We start from the raw sequence: 24,829 nt of genomic DNA, 5'->3' as shown, positions 1-24,829 counted from the left end.
AAATTTATGGAACCAAAAAATATGGAACTCATATTTTACAAAATCTGAAACCTCAAACTTGAGGAATTTTCAAACTAGAGTTCTATCTACCATGCATTAAGTAACATTGCCAAAATGTTCTCTACAAGAGGGAAATCCTGTTGGGTATCATAAACACCCAAAAGAAGGGGTCAAAATTCTGGGAACTCCAAAAGATGTTCAAGGCTCTTCCAGATACAGAATAGATCCTTAATTTGACCTATTCAATTCAATTCAAATTCAATAAACATTCATTCAGCATGAATATATGGTAGGCAACGAAAGCTCAGGGAGGAGATGTGACTAATGGAAGAGAGGAAATCCATGACTGAGAAAATTATTGTATTATGATAAAAATGGTATAAGGGGAAAGAAAACAGGGGATAGAGTTCCTAGTCGGCATTGTATTGTCAATGCTTTTTTTTTTTTTCCTTTTTGGTGAGGCAATTGGGGTTAAATGACTTACCCAAGGTCACACAGTTAGTAAGTGTCAAGTGTTTGAGGTCAGACTTGAACTCAAGTTGACCTGATTCCAAGGCTGGAATCAGGTACCACCTAGCTGCCCCTAGTCAATGCATTTTTACCACTCTAGCATGTCTTGGAGCTGGCTACTGTTTGAACTCCAAATTTTCAACTCAGTCTTTTGGGGTAATTTTTCCCCAAGAAAATGCAGCTTTCATTTTACAATGGGAGTCAATGAAAAAAAATGGACATAATTTTACAGAAATTGACTTTGAAAACAATTTTCAATGTAATTCACTCTTCTACAAAGAGATACCTTACAGAATTTGAGCTGATCCTATATCTCACTCTTGTTGGCTACAAAAGGAATTGACATTTTCATATTCTCAAATGAAAGGAATTAAAATAAGAAATTGTGATTTCCTAAATCTGTTTCTTTAATCCTAACCTTTAAATTCTCCTCCATTGATGTGACTGCCAAGCACAGTTACTTGTGATTCACATTTAGACATCTGGCTACAATTAGTAAAGGCAGTGAACATTCAAAAAAGAAAATTTAGTATTTTTGGTTCTCAGATATTTTTCATATGATATTTTCTGAATTTAAAACTTCATGTTGGTGACCAGAACATAATTGTCTATTAGAAACAGTGAATCATAGTATTTTTTGGACAAGATGGAATCTTAGAGATCATTTAGCCCAACACCTTCAATTTATATTGCAGAAATTCAGGTCAGTAGGTGTGAAATGATTTGTCCAAGGTGGCTGAACTGAGACTAGATCTTAGGTTTCCTGAATTCCAATCTACTGCCATTTCTATTATACTATATGACTTCTTAAATATATTAGTGTATCTTAATTAGCTATCTAAACTTCTATTATCTCTGTGTTTTTAATCACTATGGAGAATTTCACATGTCACTCATTTGTAGTTTTTGCCATGCCGGCTATATTTTGAGACATTTTATTCAAGCTTTACAGAGGTTTTCTGAACTTCTTTCAGACTAGTGGAAAAGACATAGATGTTCTCTCCTGTGCCCATTCCTATACGGTAGCATTAGAACTTGAGAAGTTAGTTAAGGGGATATCTTATCTATAAAGTGGCCTGGCTTGGTATATTGAGGTTCTCTTGTTCCTTTCTCAAGTCTAAGTGAAATTTGCCTTGACTGTCTTGTAATTAAAATTTTATCAAAGAAATAGTGGGCCTGATTTTACATTGGATAGATAACAGCTATTCAATTACCTTAAGGCTACAGACTCTAGAAGACATTAGAGTAGTGTAGCCATTGGGATGTGCAGTCATGTCTCCTTCCTTTATTTTTCTTAGCAATATAATATTCATGTGTACATTATTTAGTCACACATGCACATTTTGAAATGTTAATAAAAATAAAAGAATATGATTCATAGTGCCAATATGATACTGTCCCTTTTCAGGACACTAATGTCATTACATGAATCACTTCTAAGACCCTAGCCAAGGAGAAAAAGGCCAAAGAAGTTTTCTTAGGCTAGTTGTGACTGAGGAGAATAATAGCTAGATATTCTGGAATCTTATCTACAAGTCTGTATGTAGTACAGGGCTCTGATTCAATTGCTCCTCTTTCAATTAACTTATTCTGGACCAAAGATGCATTTTATGGCCCTTTGCTTCCATGAGTAAATTAAATGTTCCTTTCAAAGAACATTCTGTTCACTAGCTTAGGAGTTCTTAACCTGTGATCTCTGAATTTGTTTTTAACAAATGTATTATTAGCTGTATTTCTATAACTGCTTTTCTTTGTAATCCTATATATTTTGTTTTATGTATTCAAAAAGGTTAGTCTTGAGATGGGGTCCATGGGCTTCACCAGAAAACCAAAGGGGCCCATGGCACAAAGAACACCCACACTGGAGCATCAGTAGCCTTAATATTGCTTTCTTTTGATTTTACTTGATCCTGTTCAATTTCAGTGTTCCTGGAATCTTTTATGAACCAAAAGGTGCCAGACATAAAAGCATAACTTCATGGGGTCCTCCCCTCTCTTCCATATTCTAGTGCTCCCTTAACTTACTATATGGCTCTTGAAAAATAATTAATATCTCGATTTTTTTAAAAATTGGAAATAAAATCTGATGGATTTCACCAGATGAACTACTCAGTTTGTTTTCTTAAAGTGACAACCACAACCTGGTTCAGGCTGCAGATGACAAAAGTCATGGGAGAGAGGGAAAGCAAAAGACTAGCAGGATTATGAGAGGCAAGAAAGAGGGAAAAGAGAAGGGAAGAGAGAACAAAGAGGGGAAAGGGGAAGAGACAAAGGAAGAAGGAAGAGACAGGTGAAGAAGGGGAGAAATGAGACTGTCTTTTTTATCCCTTTGCCTCTTCTTAGATGGCTCCTATTTTATGTAATTGCTTCCTCAAAAGAGAAAAATCCTATGCCATACTTCAAAAACAAAAATTGAATAACTTAAAACTCACGAATTCCAAATTTCAAAAATACCAAATTTCCCCACATGTCGTCTGGCAAATACTTTTTGGTGTGTTAATGGAGGAGACAGGAGTGGGCTACTCCAGAGGGCCAGCATGGATGAGGAAACAAAGGCTTTGTGGGAGTTTTCCTAGGCTGCTTTGTGGAGGTGGCCCAACCCGAGGGATGGAGGCAAATTCAATGAATCTTCCTCAGACGACTTCCATCCATTGAAGATGTTATTGCCAGGTGTGCCAGCAGCAGGGAGATGATCGTAGGTGAGAAAAGTTCAAGATCTTGGGAGGGCAGCTTCTGTCTTCTGAACTCGTTCAGATGATGGTAACTCTTTGTGTTCAAGTTTAAATTAGTACAGTTTCATTGAAGCCTCAAACAGAGCTGACAATTCTTCTTCTGACTGAGGGCGTGGTGAAAGTTTAGTTACTCTTTCCTGAAATAACAAATGAAAGGGGTTATGTGGAATCTGGAAAAGTCTAAATGCTGTTAAATTATGCTGAACTGATCTGGTCTTTAGAAAAGAGTGATTTGGCAACAAAAGAACATGGCTTCTTCTTTTTTTTTTTCCCCAAAATCTTTTGCTGGATATACCACTTAACAACTATTACGGCAACTAGGTGATGCAGTGGATAGAGCACAGGGCTTGAAGTCAGGAAGATCAGAAGTTCAACAACGGCCTCAGACACTGTGTGACGCTGGGCAAGTCATTTAACCCCCTTTTGCCTTAGGTGCTCAGCTGTAAAAGGGGGACACACTGAAGAAAGAAATGGCAAACCACTTGGCTAAGAAAACCCCATGGAGAAGTCCATGGGGTGATGTAGAGTTGGACATGACTGAACGACAACAATTTATTAGGTGATGTTTATAGAATACGTGGGCTCCTTACAGCCATTATCCTGCTCCTCATAATGACCCTGTGTGGGTATTATGCACTACATTTCCAGATGAGGAAGCAAACTCAAGGAGATTAAGTGATTTTCCCAATATCATACAGCCAATAAATGAAAGAATTGGGATTGTAATCATACACTTTTTACTGTCCCATAGTTGCCTCCTCTTATGTCGTCCATTCCTCCAAATAGGAGACAAGTGCAGGAATTTTTCTGTTTTGTATGAGTTTTTGAAAGTTGGGTCTTCTTTCCCTACCACACCCCACTCTGCCTCTCTGTCCTGACCCCCAAAAGACCAACTAAATAAATAACCAAAATTCCAGTCAGTGAACTATGCCATACTACCTAGACCCAGAGGGATTACCCTAAAGTGGGAATGGCTGTGAATTCTTACCAAGATCACAGATTTGGAGCTGGAAGAGAGGCTATCTGGTTTTGGCCTCTTATTTTACAACTGAGGAAACTGAGCCCAGAGAGGTAAGTGACTTGCCCAATGTTGTACACATGAGAGGTAGGATTTGAACTCAGGTTCCATTATCTCCAGAGCCAGTGTTCTTTCCACTGCATGTTACCAATATAAAGCTATTTCCTAGCTCACTCTTCTGCCAGGGAGTGAGCGGTTGTGTCTTCTGCACATTGCAGTGTTGTGTGTTGTAGCCAGCCTGTGATGTGGGGTTTGACCACAGGTATCAGCCAAGTTGTTTCTTCCAATGGGAACTATCCTCTCTGGTGATATATTATGCAGGAATCAGCATGTCATTCTTACAACATTAAATCTTACCTACAGTAATAAGGGAAAATGAAAATTGCATTAGTCTTTCATAATTGCAAAATTTAGAAGTTACCACAGCAGCCTTGGAAGTTTTCACTTAGAACCTCATGGATACTGTAAAAAATGAAGGAAAACAATGCTATGTGATTCCAAGGCCCCTTCTGGCTCCACACATATATGAATTTATACACATGTGTGCTAGAGAAGGAAGGAAGGCGGGAGGGAGAGAGGAATGAAAGGAAGTAAGAGAAAGAAAGAAAAGAAGGAAGGAAGGAGGGAAAGGAGGGAGGGAAGAAAGGAAGGAGAGAGGAAATGAATAAGGGAAGGAAGAAAGAAAAGGGAAAGAAAGAGAAAGGACAATATAAAGAGAAAGGAAGAAAGAAGGAAATAAGGAAGGAAAGAAAGACCCACATCAACCTCAAAGCAAAACTAGTTAAGGATTCCTTTGAACTGGCAAATATTCACCAAGTGACTATATAACAATGACACAAGTTTTCTAGTGGTTCTTATAACCAATCTTATTTTGCAGTAAACAATCTTATTTGTAGTCATGACTAGTAGTCAGCACTATTTTAGCAATTTAGCAGCACTATTTTAATACAATTAGCAAACTCATTTTGTCTGATGCTGGCAAAAATAAACAGAGTTGGCTTTGGAGTCAGAAGGACCTGGGTTAACTGACTTTCACATACTGGCTATGTGACATTGGATAAGTCACTATTGCAGAGAAGATGCTAATTGGCACTGGTAGAAGTTCTTCACTACCAGTTCCTTACGATGATTTTTTTTTAAAAGTAGTTTTGCTCAATCTATTTTTCACAGTGTGACGTGACATGTTAAGCAATCAGAATAACTACTAATTAACTTGTTATTTTAGTGGATGTTCTTGAATTTTCAACCCTGTCTGAAATTACATTTTACAATGAAAATTTGAGAACTCTAACTCATATGGAAGAAAATTGTTGATTTGTTGCTGGCAGTTGAAAAAGTCATGGCTAGTGACTAAAGCCAGATTATCAAAAATATCTACCGATGCTAGATGTTGCATATGGCCTTCTTTTGGCTTGCTTTGTCAGTTTTGCTTAATAGTATTATTTTGATTGTTATGGTTGTTGTTGGGGGTGGGGTGGGGTGTTCTGGTATTTTGGTCCATAACTGGTATAAAACAGAAAAGTTCATTAATGAATTTTTTTTTTAAAAACCCAGCAGGTCAGAATATACTGATTTAGTGGAAAGGCTAGATTTGGAGATAGGGGAAGTGGTAACAAATCTTACTTCTACTTATTACCTATAAGACATGGTTAAATCATTTTATCTCTCTGGGCCTCTGTTTCTTCTTAGTAAATTGAAGAGGTTGGACTAGATGACCTGACCTCGAAGGTCCTTCTTTCATCTTTCATTTTTATGATCCTAAGATCAGACAATTTAATGAGAAAATCACAGACTTTTGTTTATTTATTTTTGGTGATAAAATAGCAAATATTCCTGGCACTGGATTAACAAAAAGGTAAAAGGCAATCACTTTTCACAGGTTCCCTTGTGGAATGAGTATCTCTTTATATGTCCTATCTAAAGTCAGAGGCTACTTTCTAAATCAAGGACAGTCCTTGATTTTAGCCACCTAGTCCTGGTTGAGTACTGACCAGTTTGAAGGGCTCTCTTAAAAATTATCCTGCTTGCTCTTTTTGTGGTGGCTAAGAATTGGAAATCAAAGAGATGCTCATCATTTGGGGAATGGCTAAACAAGCTGTGGTATATGATTGTGATGGAATATTAATATGCTATAAGAAATGACAAGCAAGATGACTTCAGAAAAACCTGGAAAGACTTATATTAACTGATGAAAAGTGAAGTGAACAGAACCAGGAGAACTGCATACATGGTAACAGCAATATTGTTCAATGAAGAATGGTTAATGACTTAGCTATTCTCAGCAATACAATGATTCAAGAAAATCCCAAAGGACTAATGAAGCATACTATCTGCCTCCAGAGGAAGAACTGATATTGTTTGAAGCACGCTATTTTTCACTTTCTTTCATTTTTTTTCCTTTTATTTGAGTCTTCCTGGACAAAATGACTAATATGGAGATGTTTTACGTGATTGCAAATGTATAACCTATATTTGATTGCTTGCCATCTCAGGGAGAGGGAAGGGGAATGAGGGAGGGAAGGATAGAATTTGGAACTCAAAACTTAAAAAAAATGTTAAAAATTGTTTTAACATCTAATGGGGAAAAATAAAACATATTTTTAAAATTACCCTGCTCAATACAAACTGAAATTGTGACTCAAAGAAAAGAGATTAAGTCTTCCCAAACTATATGAATATCTGCCTTGAATAGAGAAATATTAAGTGACTCTAAATTATGGTGTTTAAAATATGTTTGTATGTACATATATACAACCACGTATATTTGGAGTCAAGGGCTTTTAGACATGACATAACTTGGTAAAACATGTTTATATTAGCTATAAATATGCTGAGGGTAGAAAAATTATTAGGTTTTATCCCCACCCCCACCCCCACCTCCAACTGCATTTGACACATTTTGTTGACTTGACACTTCCTAGTATACTTTCCCCCTCTCTCTTGCCTCCCCCACCCCCAAAAACAATCAAACTCTCAAAAGTATGTTCCGAAAACTGTTAAGCAAAACTGTAATAAGTTTAATTTTAAAAGTACTGCTGTCCTTAAAAAAATTACAGAAACAACTAACTTTCCTTAAGGAAAGGTTATAGTGAAACTTTAAAGTAAAGCAGTGAAACTTTCAAAATATTTTCACCCTATTTCATGGGAGAGACTGTCAAGAATACTCCATGGATGGGGGAAGGTGGGAGGTAGATAAAGGAGATTTTTGTTAATTGAGGATACAACATTCAGGAAAACTCTAGAGAGTGGAAGAAAAATTTTATTGCAAATCCAAAGCATCTTGGGCGTCTTACCTCGATTCTCAACCGACAGCACTTTGGTTGCATCATAGAAGTATCATGTAACAACACCTGGCTTTGTGTTTGTGCAGTTCTTTATGGAAAAACATAAAGGCAAAGGGACATTTAGCATCTCCTCCCTCCTCCCTCCCCTTTGTCCCTCTTAAGAAAGGTCTGCACTGCAGGGTGAGCTTGCGAAAGAGAAGCAAAGTGTCTCCAGGGAGACTCTTAGGTTTCATTTCTTTTTACATAAAACAAGATGAATCTTTTTTTTTTTTCTCCTAGAAAGATATAAAACTTTCAAATACTTGCATCTCGTGGCGAGGACACTGAGGACCGTCTGGCTTACCTGAGGCAGCGTGCCTTTGACTAGCGCGGGGATATCAGCTTTGGAATAACCAAGGGCGGCTAAGCCATTATCAACATTCAGATCAAACAAAAATTTCCGGAGCGTGTCAGCCAAAATAAGCCCAGCGTCTTTGATTTTGGCAGTGCGGATGTCGGCTCCTGAAATAAGACATAAAGGCTGGACTGTAGGATAGAAAGAGGGGAGGAAGCCTGCTCTGAGCTGGATTTAATCACAATATCAACTGAAGACCTAATTTGCACATAACTGTCATCTCTCTAACCCCAAGGAGAAGGGCCAGCAATGTTGTCTTTGCCTGAAGTTAGAATAACTTGTAAAATATGGCATGGAACCAACCAGGCGTGGCGACGCCGCCGAGGAAACATGTAATACCTCTGGCTGAGGACAGACAAGTTGGCAGATGGAGCCAACTCCTTTTCCCGCCTCTCCCGAACTATCCTTTTTGAAAAATGACCTTGACCAAAAACAAACAAAAAAAGCAACCACTCAAATCCTTCCTCTGAAATCCCCCCAAACTTGCCCTTGGCTTAGTGGGAGGGAAAGGAAAAGAGAAAGGGATGAAAAGAGCCCAAGAAAGTAAGCCTGGGAGGAGGGTGGGGGAGCGACTTGCATCTGAAAGTGGAGGCTAAGACACTTTTATAGGAGAAAAGTTGACAATCGTCAATTTCAAGGACTGGAATTTGCTGACATCTAGAGGTGTATTATTTTAATGTCTCATCTCTCTCCTCCCCAGCAATATTTTGATTCCTGAAGGTAGATGCTTTGTAAACACCTTTCTCTTCAGCAGAGATACAGAAAAAAAAAATACAAGAAAGGCCATGAAAATAAGAGCAATTACAACAAAACAGGAAAATAATCAGAACATACATATATGTATATATACATATACATACATAAAAACACACAGATATGTACATTGCAGGAAATACCTTCTGGTTCTTATTATATTCAATTGATCAATCAGTTGGTTTCATTAGATTGCAAGCTCCCAAAAGGCAGGGACAGCCAATAAATAATAAGAAGCTGTGGGCCATGTACATAAAGATTCTCTGAAATGACAGTTTCTACTGTGGACATTTATAATGATGAGGAGAGGAGATATTAAGATTGTAAACAAGTCTAAAGTTTGGAAGGAGAGATTCTGATATTTTTATGAATTCATTCTGTTAATAATTCCTAGGAAAACAGGTCTGCAGTACATTAAGGAATACTATACCCTCAGATAGGGACACATGTAAAGGACAGAAGAGCAAAGGCAATTTTATTCTGTTTTTCAAGACCTTCAGGTAGCAAGATTCCATAATCACCTTCTTAAATGGTCTAACCACCATTATTGTCAAGAAATTAAGACCTATATAAACCTAAAGTAATATTATCATCAAGCCTAACTATAACCTCTTATGCTTCAGTTTAAGCCGTCAGTAAAAAATAAGTACAAAGATTAACTATACTCTCTATACAATGATTCTTCCATCTTTATGACTGTTTTAGTAATTCAGCTGTACCTTCTGCTATACTTTGAAAGTTGGCAAACTTGGGAGACAAGTATCTTAGGATAATGTAGGGAATTATTTGAAGGAAGAAAAAGGAAAGTTTGACAAGGTACAGAAAAATCTGTGGATTACTCATTTTAGAGACTAGTCCCTTTTTGGCAATGGAGGTGACTGCATCAAAAGACAGTAATGTATATTTCCTTTTGTTAGAAATCAGGTCATAGCTTAAAAACAATAATTCAGATTTACAGAAAATATAAAAATAAACCCAATAAAATGATACAAATACTAACTAGATATAGAGCAGTAGGATGGGAAGGCAGCTTGGCTATTGAGTTATTCAGTCAGCCTAGGTTTAGAGGAGCTGAAGTGTGGCTTAGGCAGGAGGCTGAAATATGAGAGGAGTATTTTTATAGCTTCGCTGATTCTGGGAGGGCAGCCATGAAATATGCCATCAAAAACTCTACATTTCCTTGTGAGGTATATTACAATGTAAAAATATTGGTGCTGGATGGAAACAGTCTCAGATCACTTAAAGAATATTTTTTAAAGTGGAAGAAAAAGGGGAAAAGTAGAAGGCAGCTAACTGGCACAGTGGATAGAGCACTGGGCCTGGAGTCAGGAAGACCTGAGTTCAAATTCAGCCTCAGGCTCTTACTAGTTGTGTGACCCTGGGCAAGTCACTTAACCCTGTTTGCTTCAGTTCCCTCACCTGTAAAATGAGTTGGAGAAAGAAATGGCAAACCACTCTAGTATATTTGCCAAGAAAACCCCATGTGAAGTCATGAAGAGTTGGACGTGACTGAACAACAGAAGGAAAGTTCAAAATTTCCAAAAAGGTCTTAAAGCATTTTAATGACTCAGTAGAGCATGGCATAAAACAAACTTGAATAAAACAAAAGTTATATTTTTGTAACTGAAGTTTTACATTGCTGAAAGGACAAATGATTAGTTCTTAATACACAAGTCTTACCCAAAAGGAGAGCTAATTTCTCAATACTTTCATTAACTTTCTTGGATGTTAATTAATTTTAGCCTCTAGATTATCTTTGCTAACCATAATTTAAAGTTAACAATTGGGGCTCCTCCTCCCTACAAAGTCTAGATACATTACAAAGCCAACCTGGTACCAGTCTGGGGCTGGTACATCCCAGAGAAAGGGAAAAGTGAAATAGAATATCTTTCCCCCACTGAAGATTAACAAAAATGATCACAGGAAAGTCAATCTTCCTGCAGCAATATCAAATTGCTTTGTGACAATGCTCATTTATCCTAGGTTTCTTTGAGTAACATAATATGAATAATATAATGAGAATAAGAGAGCTGAGGTCTCTGCATACTCAATGCACACCCAGGGAATCACCTGGAACCCAGGAAGGATCACAGACACAGAAATGTACAAGAGCACAGACAAGAAGTAGAGGGACATAAACAGCACAGAGTTCAAGGAAGTTTGGCATGTACTGTTAACTTTTAAAAGAATTGGAAAATGAAGCCAGAATAACATGATGACATATTCTGGCTAAATAAATATCCTGGCTAATAGAGAGTTAGCATCTATAGTATAAGTATTTCAACAATTTTCAATTCTTTGAAAATTGTTAATATACTTGTGCTGTATGTAAAGTTCCCCAATTAGATAATAAAGAATTGGGAGGGGGATGGAGAAGGAAGCAGCAAGGCCCCAAATGAAAACGTCATCAATGTCCAAAATAATTCTGAGGATCTTTTAGGGTCTGAAAGTGCACCAGAATTATCATTAAGGACATCAATTATATAATATATCAATATTGTATCAATACAATATCACTTCCCAAAATCTTATTTGGATTTACTGGGTATGGGATTTTGGATAAGTGGGATTTTATGGTATAGCCTGGATTTAATTCAATTTGTTAAAATTATTTTTATCATTTGTCAAAAATAGATATAACAGTTGCTTGCGATATCAATGGAAGATTAGGAGTTGTACTTTTGGGAATGAGGGAAATTGGTGAATACTATTAATTGCTGTGAAATTAGTGGAAACTATTTCTATTTAATTGCTCATGCTTATAGGATCTAGAGCTGAGAGAGAACTTTAAAAATATATAACCTAACTCCTTTGTTTTACAGATGAGGAAATTAAGGCCAGGAAATATTAAATGTATTGTTAATCACATTAAAGAATCATAGAGTTGAAAGGAAACTTAGTGGTCATAGGATCAGAGCTGAGAGAGACCTCAGAAGTAAGTGTCTAAATCCATGATTTTACAGATAAGGATCTAAAACCCAAAGGGTCTCAGTGACTTGTCTGGGGTGGCAAAGTCAGTCTTTGAACCCAGATCCTTGGACATTAAAGCCAAAGCCAGTTTTGTTTTTCAGTCCTTTCAGTCACGTCTGACTCTGTGATCCCATTTGGGGTTTTCTTGGCAGAGATACTGGAGCCGTTTGCCATTTTCTTCTCTAGCTCATTTTGCAGATGAGGAAACTGAAGCAAATAGGGTTAACTGATTTGCCCAGTATCACACAGCCAGTAAGTGTCTGGGACGAGATTTGAACTCATGAAGATGAGTCTGACTCCAGGTCCACCACTCTATGCACTATGGCGCCACCTAGCTGCCCCAAAGCCAAAGCTGTGTAGTTCATTTATCTATCCAAAGCAAAAAGTCCCTCTCTAGAATCTCTTAATTGATGGCCCTCTGGCCTCTTTGAATACTTCACAAGAAAGCTTTCCATACTTAGAAATTTCTTTCTTATGTTCAGCTGAAACATGCCTGTTGAATAACTAGTCCTCTCATCGTGTTTATTGATATATAGTTTAGGAACATTTAATAAGAACAATCACTATTGTTCAGTTGAACTCTTTGTGACCCCATTTGGGGTTTTCTTGGAAAAGATTTTGGAGTGGTTTGCTGTTTCCTTCTCCAGCTCATTTAACAGATGAGGAAACTGAGGCAAACAGGGTTAAGTGACTTTCCAGGGGTCACACAGCTAATAAGGCTGGATTTGAACTCAGATCTTTGAACAATCGCTACAAAATACTAATAAACTCTTGTAAGGAATGGGTCCAGTAGGCAGAAGGCTAGTCTTCACTAGCCACTTTCTAGATAGTTATACCTGGGTAAGTCACTTGATCTCTATAAGCCTCAATTGTCCCATCTATCAAATAGGGATAATACTTTACTTACCTGAAGGCAAGAGGAAGAACCAGATGATCACTTATAGTCTTTCCCAACTCTAAAATTTTGATTCCATGAAATAATGTCATAATGTAAGGTGAATTTTTGATTTATTTTGTGGTATCAAACTCTTCCCTCTCAACAATAGTTTTACATGATTGTATACTGTTTTGCCAATGGCAAGCAACATTGAGAAGTTTATGTCATTCATACTTATAAAGTAATAGATTTGTGAACAGCAGGATCATACCCAGAATCTTTGCAGTCTCCAAGTGCCGCTCAGGAAACATTTGTGCCGTGAAAGTAAATACTGCCGGGGATGTGAGGACCACAGAAAGGCCATGTGGCTGCAGGGAAAAAACAAAACACAACACCAAAAAATGAGGAGTATTCATGAATGTGAGAATTTGTTTTTCAACCAGCTGGATCTAAACACTGATTCAAATAATGGAACATTATCCCAAAGCTATCAAAAATAGACAATGATTTAAAAAAAATTACCACCAAAGAATGGTCCACATTATAATCCTTTGCTTTATATGTCTTCACCAAACCAGAAATTGGGTAAGACATCCCATGGCTGGAAACAAAAGAAATTTCTCATTCAGATACATGGATGTGATCATTTCAAGTCTCTAAATAAACAATAGAAAATTTTATCATGAAAAATTCTCCTCTAGGTATGGTACTTTATAAAAGATACTAATGAAATGGACTATATGATTACCACATAAAATTCTGTTTCATGTAAGCCTGCTCACTTCTCCTCACCCTTCCCTAGTTGACCTGGGAAGCTAGAGATACTACAGCTAGAGATGTGCCTTGTTCATGAACAAAACCTGTCAAGTATTTCAATCCCAATGCTTATAGTATTTTGTGAGAAATGAATGTTGATACAAGAGGAAAAAAAAAAGTACCCATCTGTCCCCCCCAGCTTAATTGGCCTTCTCATCTCCAAAGATGAGATGGTATCACCCGGAAAGCTTCTTTCACCAAATATAATGGAGTTTTTAATGAATAACCTGACGATGCTTCCTCAGCACACCCTCCCTACAGGATGTTGTCTTCACTGGAAAAGCTACAGAAGAAAGGGAACATTGAGAATGCAATGTGTTCCTTGGCAACACATTACAGTCATCCCTGATATTTTACCAAATGCTCCATTTAGTGAGATTGGATAAATAGTTCTGCACAATTATGAAAGACTCCAGAATATTTCTAGTGCTAGTAAATGTACTAATTAATCTATGAGGTTATATAATCCATGTTTTTACCTATGTGTTTTGTGTCCTGTTTTGTATTATATTATGTGTATATGGAATCCCTGGTTTCCTTCAAAACTAAGCTCAAGCACACCTTCTACATGAAGCCTTTCCTGATCTCTCCTACACAGCTTCTAGTGCCCTTCCTCTCCCAAATACCTTGTATTCATTTTGTACAATATTCTGTGTGTATGGATACACACATATACATGTATGCATATATAAATATATATGTGTGCATCTGTATCTATCTATATATATAATATGTTTCCATTAGAATATAATCTCCCTGAGGTTAGGCACGGTTTAATTTTTTTAAATTTTATTTATTTATTTATTTTTGCTTTTTGATGAGGCAATTGGGGTCGAATGACTTCCCTAGGGTCACACAGCTAGTAAATGTCAAGTGTCTCAGGATGCATTTGAACTCAGGTCCTCCTGACTCCAAGGCTGGAACTTTATCCACTGTGCCACTTAACTGCCCCTTAATTTTTAACTTTGTAGCCCCAGTACCCAGCATATAAGTAGGCGTTTAATAAATGCTTGTTGATTGATTGTTCGTAAGTTCTTTGAGCAACTAGGTGGTTAAGTGGATCGAGCCTGTTGCTAGGAAGACCTGAGTTACAATCTGGTCTCAGACACTTCCTAGCTGTGTGACCCTGGGCAAGTCACTTAACCTTGTTTGCCTCAGTTTCCTCATCTGTAAAATGAACTAAAGAAGGAAATGGCAAACCGCTCCAGTATCTCTGCCAAGAAAACCTTAAAAAGGGGTCACGAAGAGTTGGACACAACAAAAACAACTAAAAAAATGTTCTTTGAGTATAAGGAAAAAGCTTTATTCATTCTTTAAAATCTCTTTGAATACTTAGAGTAGTATAGGCACTTAAATGTAGAAATTGAGTTAAACAGAGCACTATTGGAGAAGGTTAGTTCTACTAATCATTTTTTTACTTTTTGGAGATGGTAGAGAGTTTAAAAGAATAAATGTCTTGCTTGAAGTCAACAATTAATGACATCAATTTATTCAACAAATATTTAATGAATATCTACCATGTGTGAATTGGCATCTCAGATATCGACAGTAAGATTCATTTCCTGAACGCATGGGTTTTACAGTCTAATAGATGACTATAAACTATCTATTAACTGAGAAAACATTTACAGTAGGTTAAGTTGAAGTTCTCATAACAGTATCTCTAAATTTGCCCACTTGTCTTAAATCTAGATGTTGAGATGAAGAAATCAGATCTGGGCTTAACTTACCAGAGATGAACTCCAGCATTTCCAAAGCCAATACCAGCAAAAGCGCTTGCCAAGTGCATGTTTGACCTTGCCTCAAGGTCATCAGGATTTCTGACAGCTCTGTGAGCAACAGAAATAAATACCCAACATTAAAATATCAGCACTGGTATTACCACTTGGAAAAAGACCTGCCTGAGAGAAAGATAAGAAAAGAATGTGACATTCTGTAGGAAAAAAAGTTGGTTGAATAATTCAAACTAGTTTCCTAAATCAAACCAAAGGGAGAAATATTGTTCAATAAATGGTTTCAGTAGAGGAATAATAAATATGCTGTCACATTGGCCATATGAGACAAAAGCCCTGTGGGAAGCAAAGCACTGACCCTTAAATTTTAAGACATTGCTTTAGTCAGAGGCTCATTTTTCTTCTTCAACTGTAAATGATCATGACTAAAACCACAGGCTAAATGTGTATGTATGTGTGTGTGTGTGTGTGTGCGCGCGCGTGTATATACACATGTATATAAGATATATGTATATGTGTGTATACATACATGCATACATATACATACACATAGGATTATAATAGAATTCTCTCTGGAGTCAACAGTTGCCTGTACATACCAGGAAGCTTGTACAGACTAGTACATATTCTTTCATTTATGGTTGCTTCAAGATGGATCCATTTGGAACATCTTTTGGTATCTTTAGAAACAATACACACCTTTTAAAATTTGTGATGATAGAACTGAGATATTATTATAGTAAAAGCTTTTCTTTATTCTTCATATTCTCAGTGTCACTAGAGAAACAATGAATTTTTTAAGCCTCATTTCCAAAGCAGCAAAATCCTCATACAGTACTTGAAAATATTATTCAGAGTATTAAGGCAGAACCCTATCAACTGAGCTTTTTTCTCATTTTGTTAGTCATGATTTTATCTCATTGAAAGTTTTATGCTATAAAATAATGACACAGCTTCCCACCCCTGCTACTTTCGGAATGATTAGATATTTAATGTTGTTCTTCCACCAAAACCCTATAAAAGCTCCCTCATTTTCTTTTATTGAAGGCTAAAAATAGCTGACTTGGGAGGTTTCTATGTCTCCCACTCATCTACCACCCTTATCTCCTGTTACTGCTCTGACCATCTTCCTGGCTCAATCTCGACACCTGGGTCACCACCCCCTGCTGGCAAATGAAAGAAAGGCTTGCAGTCAAAAGAGCTGAGTTTTAGTTCTGGCTCTGTGACTTTGGGTAAGTTATTTTTAGCTTTGAAGAACTTCAGCTCTAAAATGAAGATATAATATCTGACCTGCCTACTGCACACAATTGTGAAAATGAGGTAATGAATGTGAAAGCAATTTTCAAACTCTAATGTGCTACACACAAGGATGCTGTTGTAGTTTTTATTTTTTCCTATCCCACCTGAAAGTTTGTTCTCTTTCTCACCCTTTGATTTTCTCCAAAACACATAGCTCAAAGCCTACCTCCTTCCATGAAGACTTCTCGGTCAAGGCTAACATGAGGAAAGTACTCACATCCACACATAGCCCTCCAGTGCACCTTTCCCCATGTGACATAGAAATATTAACTTCCATACTCCCAGGATCTGTGATTTTATTGGTGGGGGTGATGCCACTCATGTGGATAATAACTTTTCTACAACTTATGTTTCTCTAACAAACATTTTTTTTCTGGTGAGGCAATTGGGGTTAAGTGACTTGCCCAGAGTCACACAGCTAGTGAGTGTTATGTGTCTGGGGCCAGACTCCTGGGCTCCTGATTCCAGGCTGGTGCTCGATCCACTGCACCATCTGGCTGACCTCCTTTCTACAACTTAGATGATGGTTTTTGAACGTTGCCATGGCCAAAAAATTCATCATGGCCAAATTGGTATTGAATATGTAAATAGAAGTACACACACACACACACACACACACACACACACACACACAGAGTTGTCTTGATTGTATATTTGCATTTTTTGATGGATAGGAAATAAACTTTTAAGAGCAGGGACCATAGCTTCTCAACATTTTTGTACCTGTATAATGCCATTTTATGAATATTTTTAAAAGTTAACCAATAAATCTTTCTTTGATCACTCTGGTCAACAATCACTTTGCCCCCAACCCTGACCTCACATACTGCTATATTAGGGAGTTTTCTAATGTATTTATTATGCAATAGTGTGTCTTGAAGTTAATGTGTTAGTATCTTAAACATGAAGATGGATGAAGTGAACGTTTAGAGTGACAACACTGCTAGAAGAAACCTTATATAAATTCATATACTAAGCTAAGTAATACATTAGTCCATGCTTATATATGTAGGGAGTACTAATAATTGGACCCCTCTAGGAAAGGGGTTACTTTGGTAATCATAACTATACTTAGCTCAGACAAATTTTCACTCTCTTCAAGTTAGTTTAGACCAGGGGTGGGGAACCTGCGGCCTCAAGGTCACATGTGGCCTTCTAGGTCTTCAAGTACGGCCCTTTGACTGAATCCAAACTTCACATAACAAATCCCCTTAACAAAAGGATTTGTTCTGTAAAACTTGGACTCAGTCAAAAGGCCACACATGAAGACCTAGAGGGCCACATGTGACCTAGAGGCCACAGGTTCCCCACTCCTGGTTTAGACTTCCATTTTATATGCCAGAATAACATAACTCACTGCAGCATGCTTGGTGTGGCATTTGTGAATACTCCTATTGGCTTTTCATTCTAGACAAATCATTGCAACTGTTGCCTTTTGAGCTTGGGGACTGGAAGCAGCCTGTTTTTCTCTCTATAAAAGATATAAAATATCTCTTGATATTCAACCCAAAAAGGTTGCTTCACTTTTCCATGCTATTTTTGTGGTTGGTTCCTTTGAGTATGGTAAGGCTCTAGTTTATCTTAAACATGCCAAAAACCCATCATGTCATTCTTCTGTTGGGAAGACTGATTCTGGGAGGTTAGACTTTGCTTCTCATTTTTCGTGAATAAGTCTCTTATTGTCTAGTCTATAAGTCATCTTAAAGACGCAAGAACAAGAGCTAGTTGTGTCGTAGATATTTGTTGGCATCTTCTTTCTGTAATAGCTATGCTAGTTTTCAAAATGCTAATAAAACTTAAAAGGAAAGAAAAAAAATAGGGACCTGGAATTAGAGTCAGAAAGACTTGGATTCAAATTCTGCCTTTGGCACATACTGCCTGGGTGATCCTGGGCAAATCATTTCACCTTTCAATGCCTCGGGCAACTTTCTAAATTATAGAATATGTGGCAATCTGCCTTGGAAGAGAAAATTTCTGGAAGCTCCTTACATCAATGAAATCACAGTTCTGGTCCAAAAGAAAAGAGTTGGTATCTTACCACTATAATGTCGGGTATGGTGCATGTGTAGACACCATCAGTTTCCTAAGAAGCATCATTCTCATGGAAGACACCAGAGAAATGCTTCTGGGAATAGGAAGGGTCCCGGAACTCCAGCCTAGCAGAAGCCAGTGATGCTGAGTCTGGACATGAACTTGCTAGGACTGATGCTATGGAGAAACTGAGCCTAATCCCTATTCTCCCCACCCATGTACAGGGGAGATTATACCTCCAAGGTGTTGGGGAAAATGTTCGTCTGTTTGTTCTTGACATATCTTTGAAGAAAATACCCCTTTGTAAAAAATTACCTAAGGTTAAGCCATTAAATAAAACTGGAGTGCTAGTCATTGGGCCCCTCAAATTCGGCCTAAAGTCAGAAAAAACTGAGTTCAAATTTGACCTCAGGTACTTATCAGCTATTTGACCCTAGGCAAGTCATTTAACTGTGTTTGCCTCAGTTTCTTCAACTGCAAAGTGGCAATAATTACAGCACCTACCTTGCAGAGTTGTTGCGAGGATCAAATGAGATGTTTGTAAATAGCTTGGCAAAGTACTTGGCACACAGCAGGTGCTACACAAATGCTTATTATTCCCTTCTCCTAAACTCTGCATCCTTCTCCTTCACCCCTTCCTTCCCCATACTGAGCATTGTTCTTTGCACACAGTAGACAATAATGTTGTTGCTATATAAAATCAATAACAGCCACACTGGATCAGCATCATGGTCTATCTGGCTCAATAATCTCTTGTAAAATGTAAACTTATTGAGGGCAAGGGTTGTGTGCTTCATAAATTTTCCTGAACTTTTTAAAAATTCATTAATATTTTTGCCTTTACTAACTTTCCCTTGATTGCAGCACCATAATTTATGACTCAGTGTACTAAATATCACAGATAAATAGAACATTAGAATCAGAACAGATGTTAGAAAACCACTAGTCCAACCCTCTCCTTTTACAGAAGGAGGAACCTAAGTAGTAACTTCCTTTTATTTATCCTCACCTTGTTCAGTTTCCAAAGAGTGTCCACTCTCATCTTGACTAATTACTGACATATTGCACTTTAAGATATATAAAGTAGTTTATATACATTATTTCATTTGAGTCTTCCAACAAACCTGTAAGATAGGTACCACAAGTATCACTATCTTCATTTTATAGGTGAGGAAACAATTTCTAAGAGGTTTGATGTGTCCATGGTTAGTGACACAGCTAGTGTCAGAAGTGGGATATGATCTCAGGCTTTCCCAAATCTAGGTTCAGCACTCTATCTGATGTGCTATGCTGGCTTACAATCCTAGCATTCTGGGACATGCTGAAAGACTTGTGATGACCTCATCCATACCATTCAAGATTTTATGGATTTTGGTTTTGTTCCCGTCTTGGTCTTTTAACCTTTGCCTTTCTGGTTTGGAGTATCCTAGTCTTTTAGCCTAGCCTTATACATCAATCCTACCATACTTTATGCCACTTTAGTGGACATTCTCTAATTCCATTATGCCCTTCCTGAGGTCGAATGGCCAGAATGATGTGCAGTATTCCAGAAGCAGATTCCTCATGTTTTCATATAAGGGTAGGATAATGTTTTAGAATCTGTATAACAGGCAGAGCATACCTCTTCAGATACTTGGCGACAATTTGAAGTGCATGTATGGCCCAGATATCACTTATAGGGTTGCTGCCCTGGTAAGCTGGTCGATTGATTGGATTTGAAGGGCAAGGGCTTCGCATGTGGTAAGGAAGGGCTGTGTATGATTCCAATGCATGGCTGGAAAGAAACAGTAAAGCAATTGAATGAAATGAAAGAGCTGTTTTGTCTCCACACAAACTAAAAATTATTGCTTTGAAAGTTTTTAATGTTTGTTCTACTGTGGATATGCTATTAGACCTTTTAGCTACTGATGGTTTTACCTATCATAGGGGTTGGTAAGTGGTGGCTCTGAAGTTCTGTAAGCCTTTAAGTACATATATTAGGCTTCTTTAGGCAAAACAAACAAGTGAAGTCATACTGATGTATTGACTCATTTCATTAAAGAGCAGATATTATGAACTGTGAACAGAATTGTTAGCTTTGGTGATAAGCAGGACTCAGGCCTAAAGTTCTCACCACCAATCCCCAACCTCAACTTTTCCAAAGCATGAAGCCCTCTTTGGGGGTACCCAACTTCTCTTGCTCTCCTTTGATGTCAACCTTTTTTTTCCTACCTTCACTTTCTCTCCTGTACTTTACCCTATCTATTTAAACCCCACACCTTTCTACTTCCAAGTTGACATTTAGCTAATTTAATAATCTTATTTTTATTGTTGTTCAATCATTTTCAGTTTTGTCCAACTCTTCACGACCCCCCCCCCCCTTTCCTTTATTTTTGGTTAGGCAATTAAATGACTTGCCCAAGGTCACACAGCTAGTAAGTGTCAAGTGTCCAAAGGCGGATTTCAACTCAGGTCCTCCTGACTCCAGACTATGCCACCTAGCTGCTCCCATGACCCCTTTTGGGGGTTTTCTTCGCAAAGGTGCTGAAGTGGTTTGCCATTTCCTTCTCCAGATCATTTTATAGATGAGGAAATTGAGGCCAGTTGGGTTAATTAACTTGTCTAGGGTCACACAGCTAATAAGGGTTTGAGGCCAGATTTGAACTCAGAAAGATGAGTCTGCTTGACTCCAGGCCTATCCACTATCTATCCACTGTGTCACCTAGCTGCCCCAATTTTACTTATGTACTAACTTTATTTTACTTATGTACTAACAGGAAAAGACTCCTGGTCCTTAGACAACAGGCACAGGCTGTCATCCTGATTATACTGTAAATAGCAGAACAGAAATACTTTAAAAAAGAAAAAAAGAAAAAAGAAGAATCACTTCACAGTTTATATATGGTCCTTACCAAAGTACATCAAAACCACTGTTAGCTACCACCCGTGGAGGCATGTGAAGTGTGTGCAAAGGATCAATTATTCCTAGGGTGGGTTTGATAGCTCTGGAGGCAATACCTAAAACATAGGAATTATAAGAATGAATTAGCATGAATATAATTTTTTAAAATGAAACATTTTTGTAATAATTCTGAAAAAAAATCAAAGAGATGAAATTTCTTACCTTTATGTCAAATGGCAATATCACATAGTGAAATTATACTTGCAAATGAAAGAGAGGTCACTTAATCCTTTAGTTTTAGTTTTAATTACTTAAGGCTAAAATGTTTTACTGGGATCCAAGTATTACACAATAGAGGCTATGCCCCATTTTAACTATGACACAGGTCAGTGACTGTTGCAATAAACAACTGGCTAAGCCCTCATTTTGGTATGCCAGAAAAGCTCAGATAAAGACAAGCCTGATGTGACACTCTGAGCCAGAGTCCAGGAAAAGAATGTTTGGGCAAAATTAAACTGGTTAGTGAAATGTGATTGTAGGTGTTGTTCTTTTTTGTTGTAGTTTTTGTTGTTGCTTTTTAGGGAAGGGGAAAATGTGGAAAGGAGCAAAGCATGCATCACAAATACATAATGGAATTTCTTAGCTAGGAAAATGTCTCATTGGTAGGGGAGGAGATTGGCATTTCTCTATAGCTATTTCGTTACAAATAAACCAAAGTGACCTTGGATAGCTACTTATTTGTATATTTATATTGAGAAGAGAAAAAACATATAGATATTAATACCCTTCTTCAATCTTATTCTCTTTATTTTTCTTATATCGGAATTTTATTTTTAAAGAAATTTTGGAAAGCAAGAGAGATGACAAAGCCAAGACCTACTGATAACTTACGGACATTAATGTTCTTACCAGTTTTTACTTTTAAGTGCTCATAGTCAAAAATGGCAACCCCTGTAGTCTCACTCCCAGTTCCAGCTGTAGTTGGGACTAGAATAAGAGAGTATCAATATCAGAATGCAACTCATCAAGAGCTTATGGAAACATTTAATCCAGCCTCAGAAAACAACGGACAAAATGACATGGCAGCAGGTCAGCTCTCCTGACCTCACTCATTCATTCATGTTAACAAAGTCTGTATTAGTTAGTGGAGGTGCATTATGGGAAGCTCTGGAGTCTTTCACACCAGTGCGCCAACAGCTACAGCTGTGCGTTCACTCGCAAGCTGCTCAGCACCCCTTGTAAGAAAACTCAAATTTGGGCTCTCTGAAAGGCATCTCCTCTGGCAACAAGCACGGAAATGTTCTGCTTTCGCTATGCTTCACGGTTCTGGACATCCTGTCAAGGTTTTAAACTTTGCTAATCACCCCTCTGTGTGATGCTGACACAGTTTTCACCAGGGGGTGCCATTTGCCAGACATCAATTATCCTTCCTCCTGCTGATACCTAATTCATGTCAAAACACTTCATTTGTCATCAACTGAATCCCACCACACATCACATCACAATGCTCCTTCACAATAGGCAGTGGGCTGGGGGTGGAAGTAGGAAGGACTGTTTTTAAGTGTAAATGTAAACACTTCAGCTAAAAAATGCCATAATATTGATAAGCTGCCCATAAAAATAGGAAAGGGAGAATGGCATAAAGATGCTAAAGTATGATGTGACTGGAGAGAAACCATTGTCATTTGCATTTGCATGTCCATGAAGAAACGGTAGCAGATGCAATTCCCAGCTGCTCCCATAATGTAGCTGATGCTGCCCACATGTCACTGGAGAGGGACAAAGCATGATGGCAGCTGAATGGTAGATCATATGGGAGAAAGGGTTAGGCCAACATTAGAAAAAACAATGAACGGTACACTTCACCACCTCAGTAGCCAGTAAGATGGATAAAGACAGAGAGAGATTTACAGCCAATAGGAATAAAATAATCTGTGTCCAAAAGCATAAACTTATTTGGTAGAGGGGCATGGTGTTGGGTAAAGAATTATCCTTCCCACATGGTATTACTTCATGATTTAAATTTAGGGATTCTTCCATCCACAAGTTTTCTTCATTTGTGAATAATAAAGATTGTAGAAATTGGACTCTAATATTTAATAATACCCATTTGTTTTCATCACTAAGCTGTCAAAATCCTGAAATGAAGTCAAAATGAGGATCATCCTCATGAAATGTCTTTTATGAAGTTGCCATTCTTAAATTTTGGATTAAATACTGAGGTAAGATTCCCTTCTCCCTCCCCCCAATGCATCGAAGGTGAGGAGGTTAAGCAAAAGTGTGCTTTACCTGCAATCAGTGGCTTAAGAGTCACAGTGACAGGTTTTCCTTTTCCAATGGGAGCATTGACATAATCTAAGAAATCACCATCAGGGCTGGATGCATACAGGTTGGCAGCTTTACAGGAGTCTATGGTAGAGCCACCACCCACAGCAACATAGGCATCAAATGCTCCTCTTTTGGCAAATTCAATAGCTTCCATGAAGCTTGGAGGAGAAAAAAGAATCTTGTCATCTTTCATCAGAAATTGGTGTTCTTATTATTAAATACTTCTGTTTAAGAACAAGTATTTATTAAATGCTTGCTATGTTTTGGGCATTGTGCTAGCTGCTGAGGAGATAATGACCAAAGTGAAACAGTTTCTGACCTTGAAGAGTTTATATTCTACTTCAGGGAAATAACATGGAGAGGCAATATGGTGTAGTGGAAAGAACACTGAACTTGGAATCAGAAAGACCTGGGTTCAAATCCCACCTTGGACACTTAGCTGTGGGTCCCTGGGCAAGTCACTTAACCTTTCTGTGCCTGTTTCCTCATCTATAAAATGAAAGGATTGAACTAAGTGGTCTTAGAAGCCCCTTTCAGTTCTAAACCTGCAATCCTGTGGACATCCACACAGAAAATAGATTGCAAAGAGTTTACAGAAAATAAAAACACAGTAATAAGATGACAGGGAACACTAACATAAGGTCCCTTGCAAATGTTAAGTAATAAGAGTGTGTATTTGCTACCATTTGAAGGAGCCAAAATCCTCCCCATATTTCACCTCCCCTCCCAGAGTACCTTTTATCAGTTGGTTCCACCCTGACATTATCGTAAACTTTAAAGTTTATGCCATTCTTTGTTAAGGAATTCATGACTACTTCTACTGGTGGCAGCTGGGAAAGGTTCTTATCTGTCATCAAACAGACATTTTTAGCACCCATATTTTGAAGGTCCTATAACACAAAAAAATAATAATTCTGAAGTGATAGCTAGATTTGTTAGAACCACGGCTCTCTTAACAGATAAATTTGAACAATTCAATTCCTAGAATGCCGTTTTTTTCTAGTACTCAGTTATCACCAATTATTATTATTTTCAATGAATGCCTGCAAAATAAAATGTAGACTCTTAAATACTTACCATGCCTACTTCTTTTGTCACTCCTGCCCCATATCTAATATTTGAAACTGCCATCTGCAAGAAAAAAGTGCAGTTGTAACAATATGATACATGCGTAAATGTATATGATGATGATAAGGACTTAAT

The 24,829-nt window shown here is 37.7% G+C and overlaps 1 protein-coding gene across 1 annotated transcript in view; it reads right to left on the bottom strand.

The window, feature by feature from the left end:
* Positions 1 to 513: 513 nt before the first annotated feature.
* Positions 514 to 24,829, bottom strand: part of LOC114054079 (hydroxyacid-oxoacid transhydrogenase, mitochondrial) — a 37,982-nt gene continuing 13,666 nt past the window's right edge. The window contains exons 4-14 of the mRNA XM_027877181.1: positions 24,704 to 24,757; positions 24,362 to 24,516; positions 23,588 to 23,784; positions 22,208 to 22,285; positions 21,309 to 21,414; positions 20,039 to 20,191; positions 15,085 to 15,183; positions 13,061 to 13,139; positions 12,810 to 12,906; positions 7,888 to 8,045; positions 514 to 3,379 (exon numbers count right to left, since the gene is read on the bottom strand). Coding sequence (XP_027732982.1) covers positions 3,296 to 3,379; positions 7,888 to 8,045; positions 12,810 to 12,906; positions 13,061 to 13,139; positions 15,085 to 15,183; positions 20,039 to 20,191; positions 21,309 to 21,414; positions 22,208 to 22,285; positions 23,588 to 23,784; positions 24,362 to 24,516; positions 24,704 to 24,757 — 1,260 coding nt within the window. The 3' untranslated portion in view covers positions 514 to 3,295. The remainder of the gene's footprint in view (positions 3,380 to 7,887; positions 8,046 to 12,809; positions 12,907 to 13,060; positions 13,140 to 15,084; positions 15,184 to 20,038; positions 20,192 to 21,308; positions 21,415 to 22,207; positions 22,286 to 23,587; positions 23,785 to 24,361; positions 24,517 to 24,703; positions 24,758 to 24,829) is intronic.

Source organism: Vombatus ursinus, unplaced genomic scaffold (assembly GCF_900497805.2).
Source record: "Vombatus ursinus unplaced genomic scaffold, bare-nosed wombat genome assembly UNPS02014812.1, whole genome shotgun sequence".
In the NCBI taxonomy this organism is placed as follows: Eukaryota; Metazoa; Chordata; class Mammalia; order Diprotodontia; family Vombatidae; genus Vombatus; species Vombatus ursinus.
Note: the sequence above shows the minus strand (reverse complement) of the source record. Positions and strands in the feature narration are given on the sequence as shown.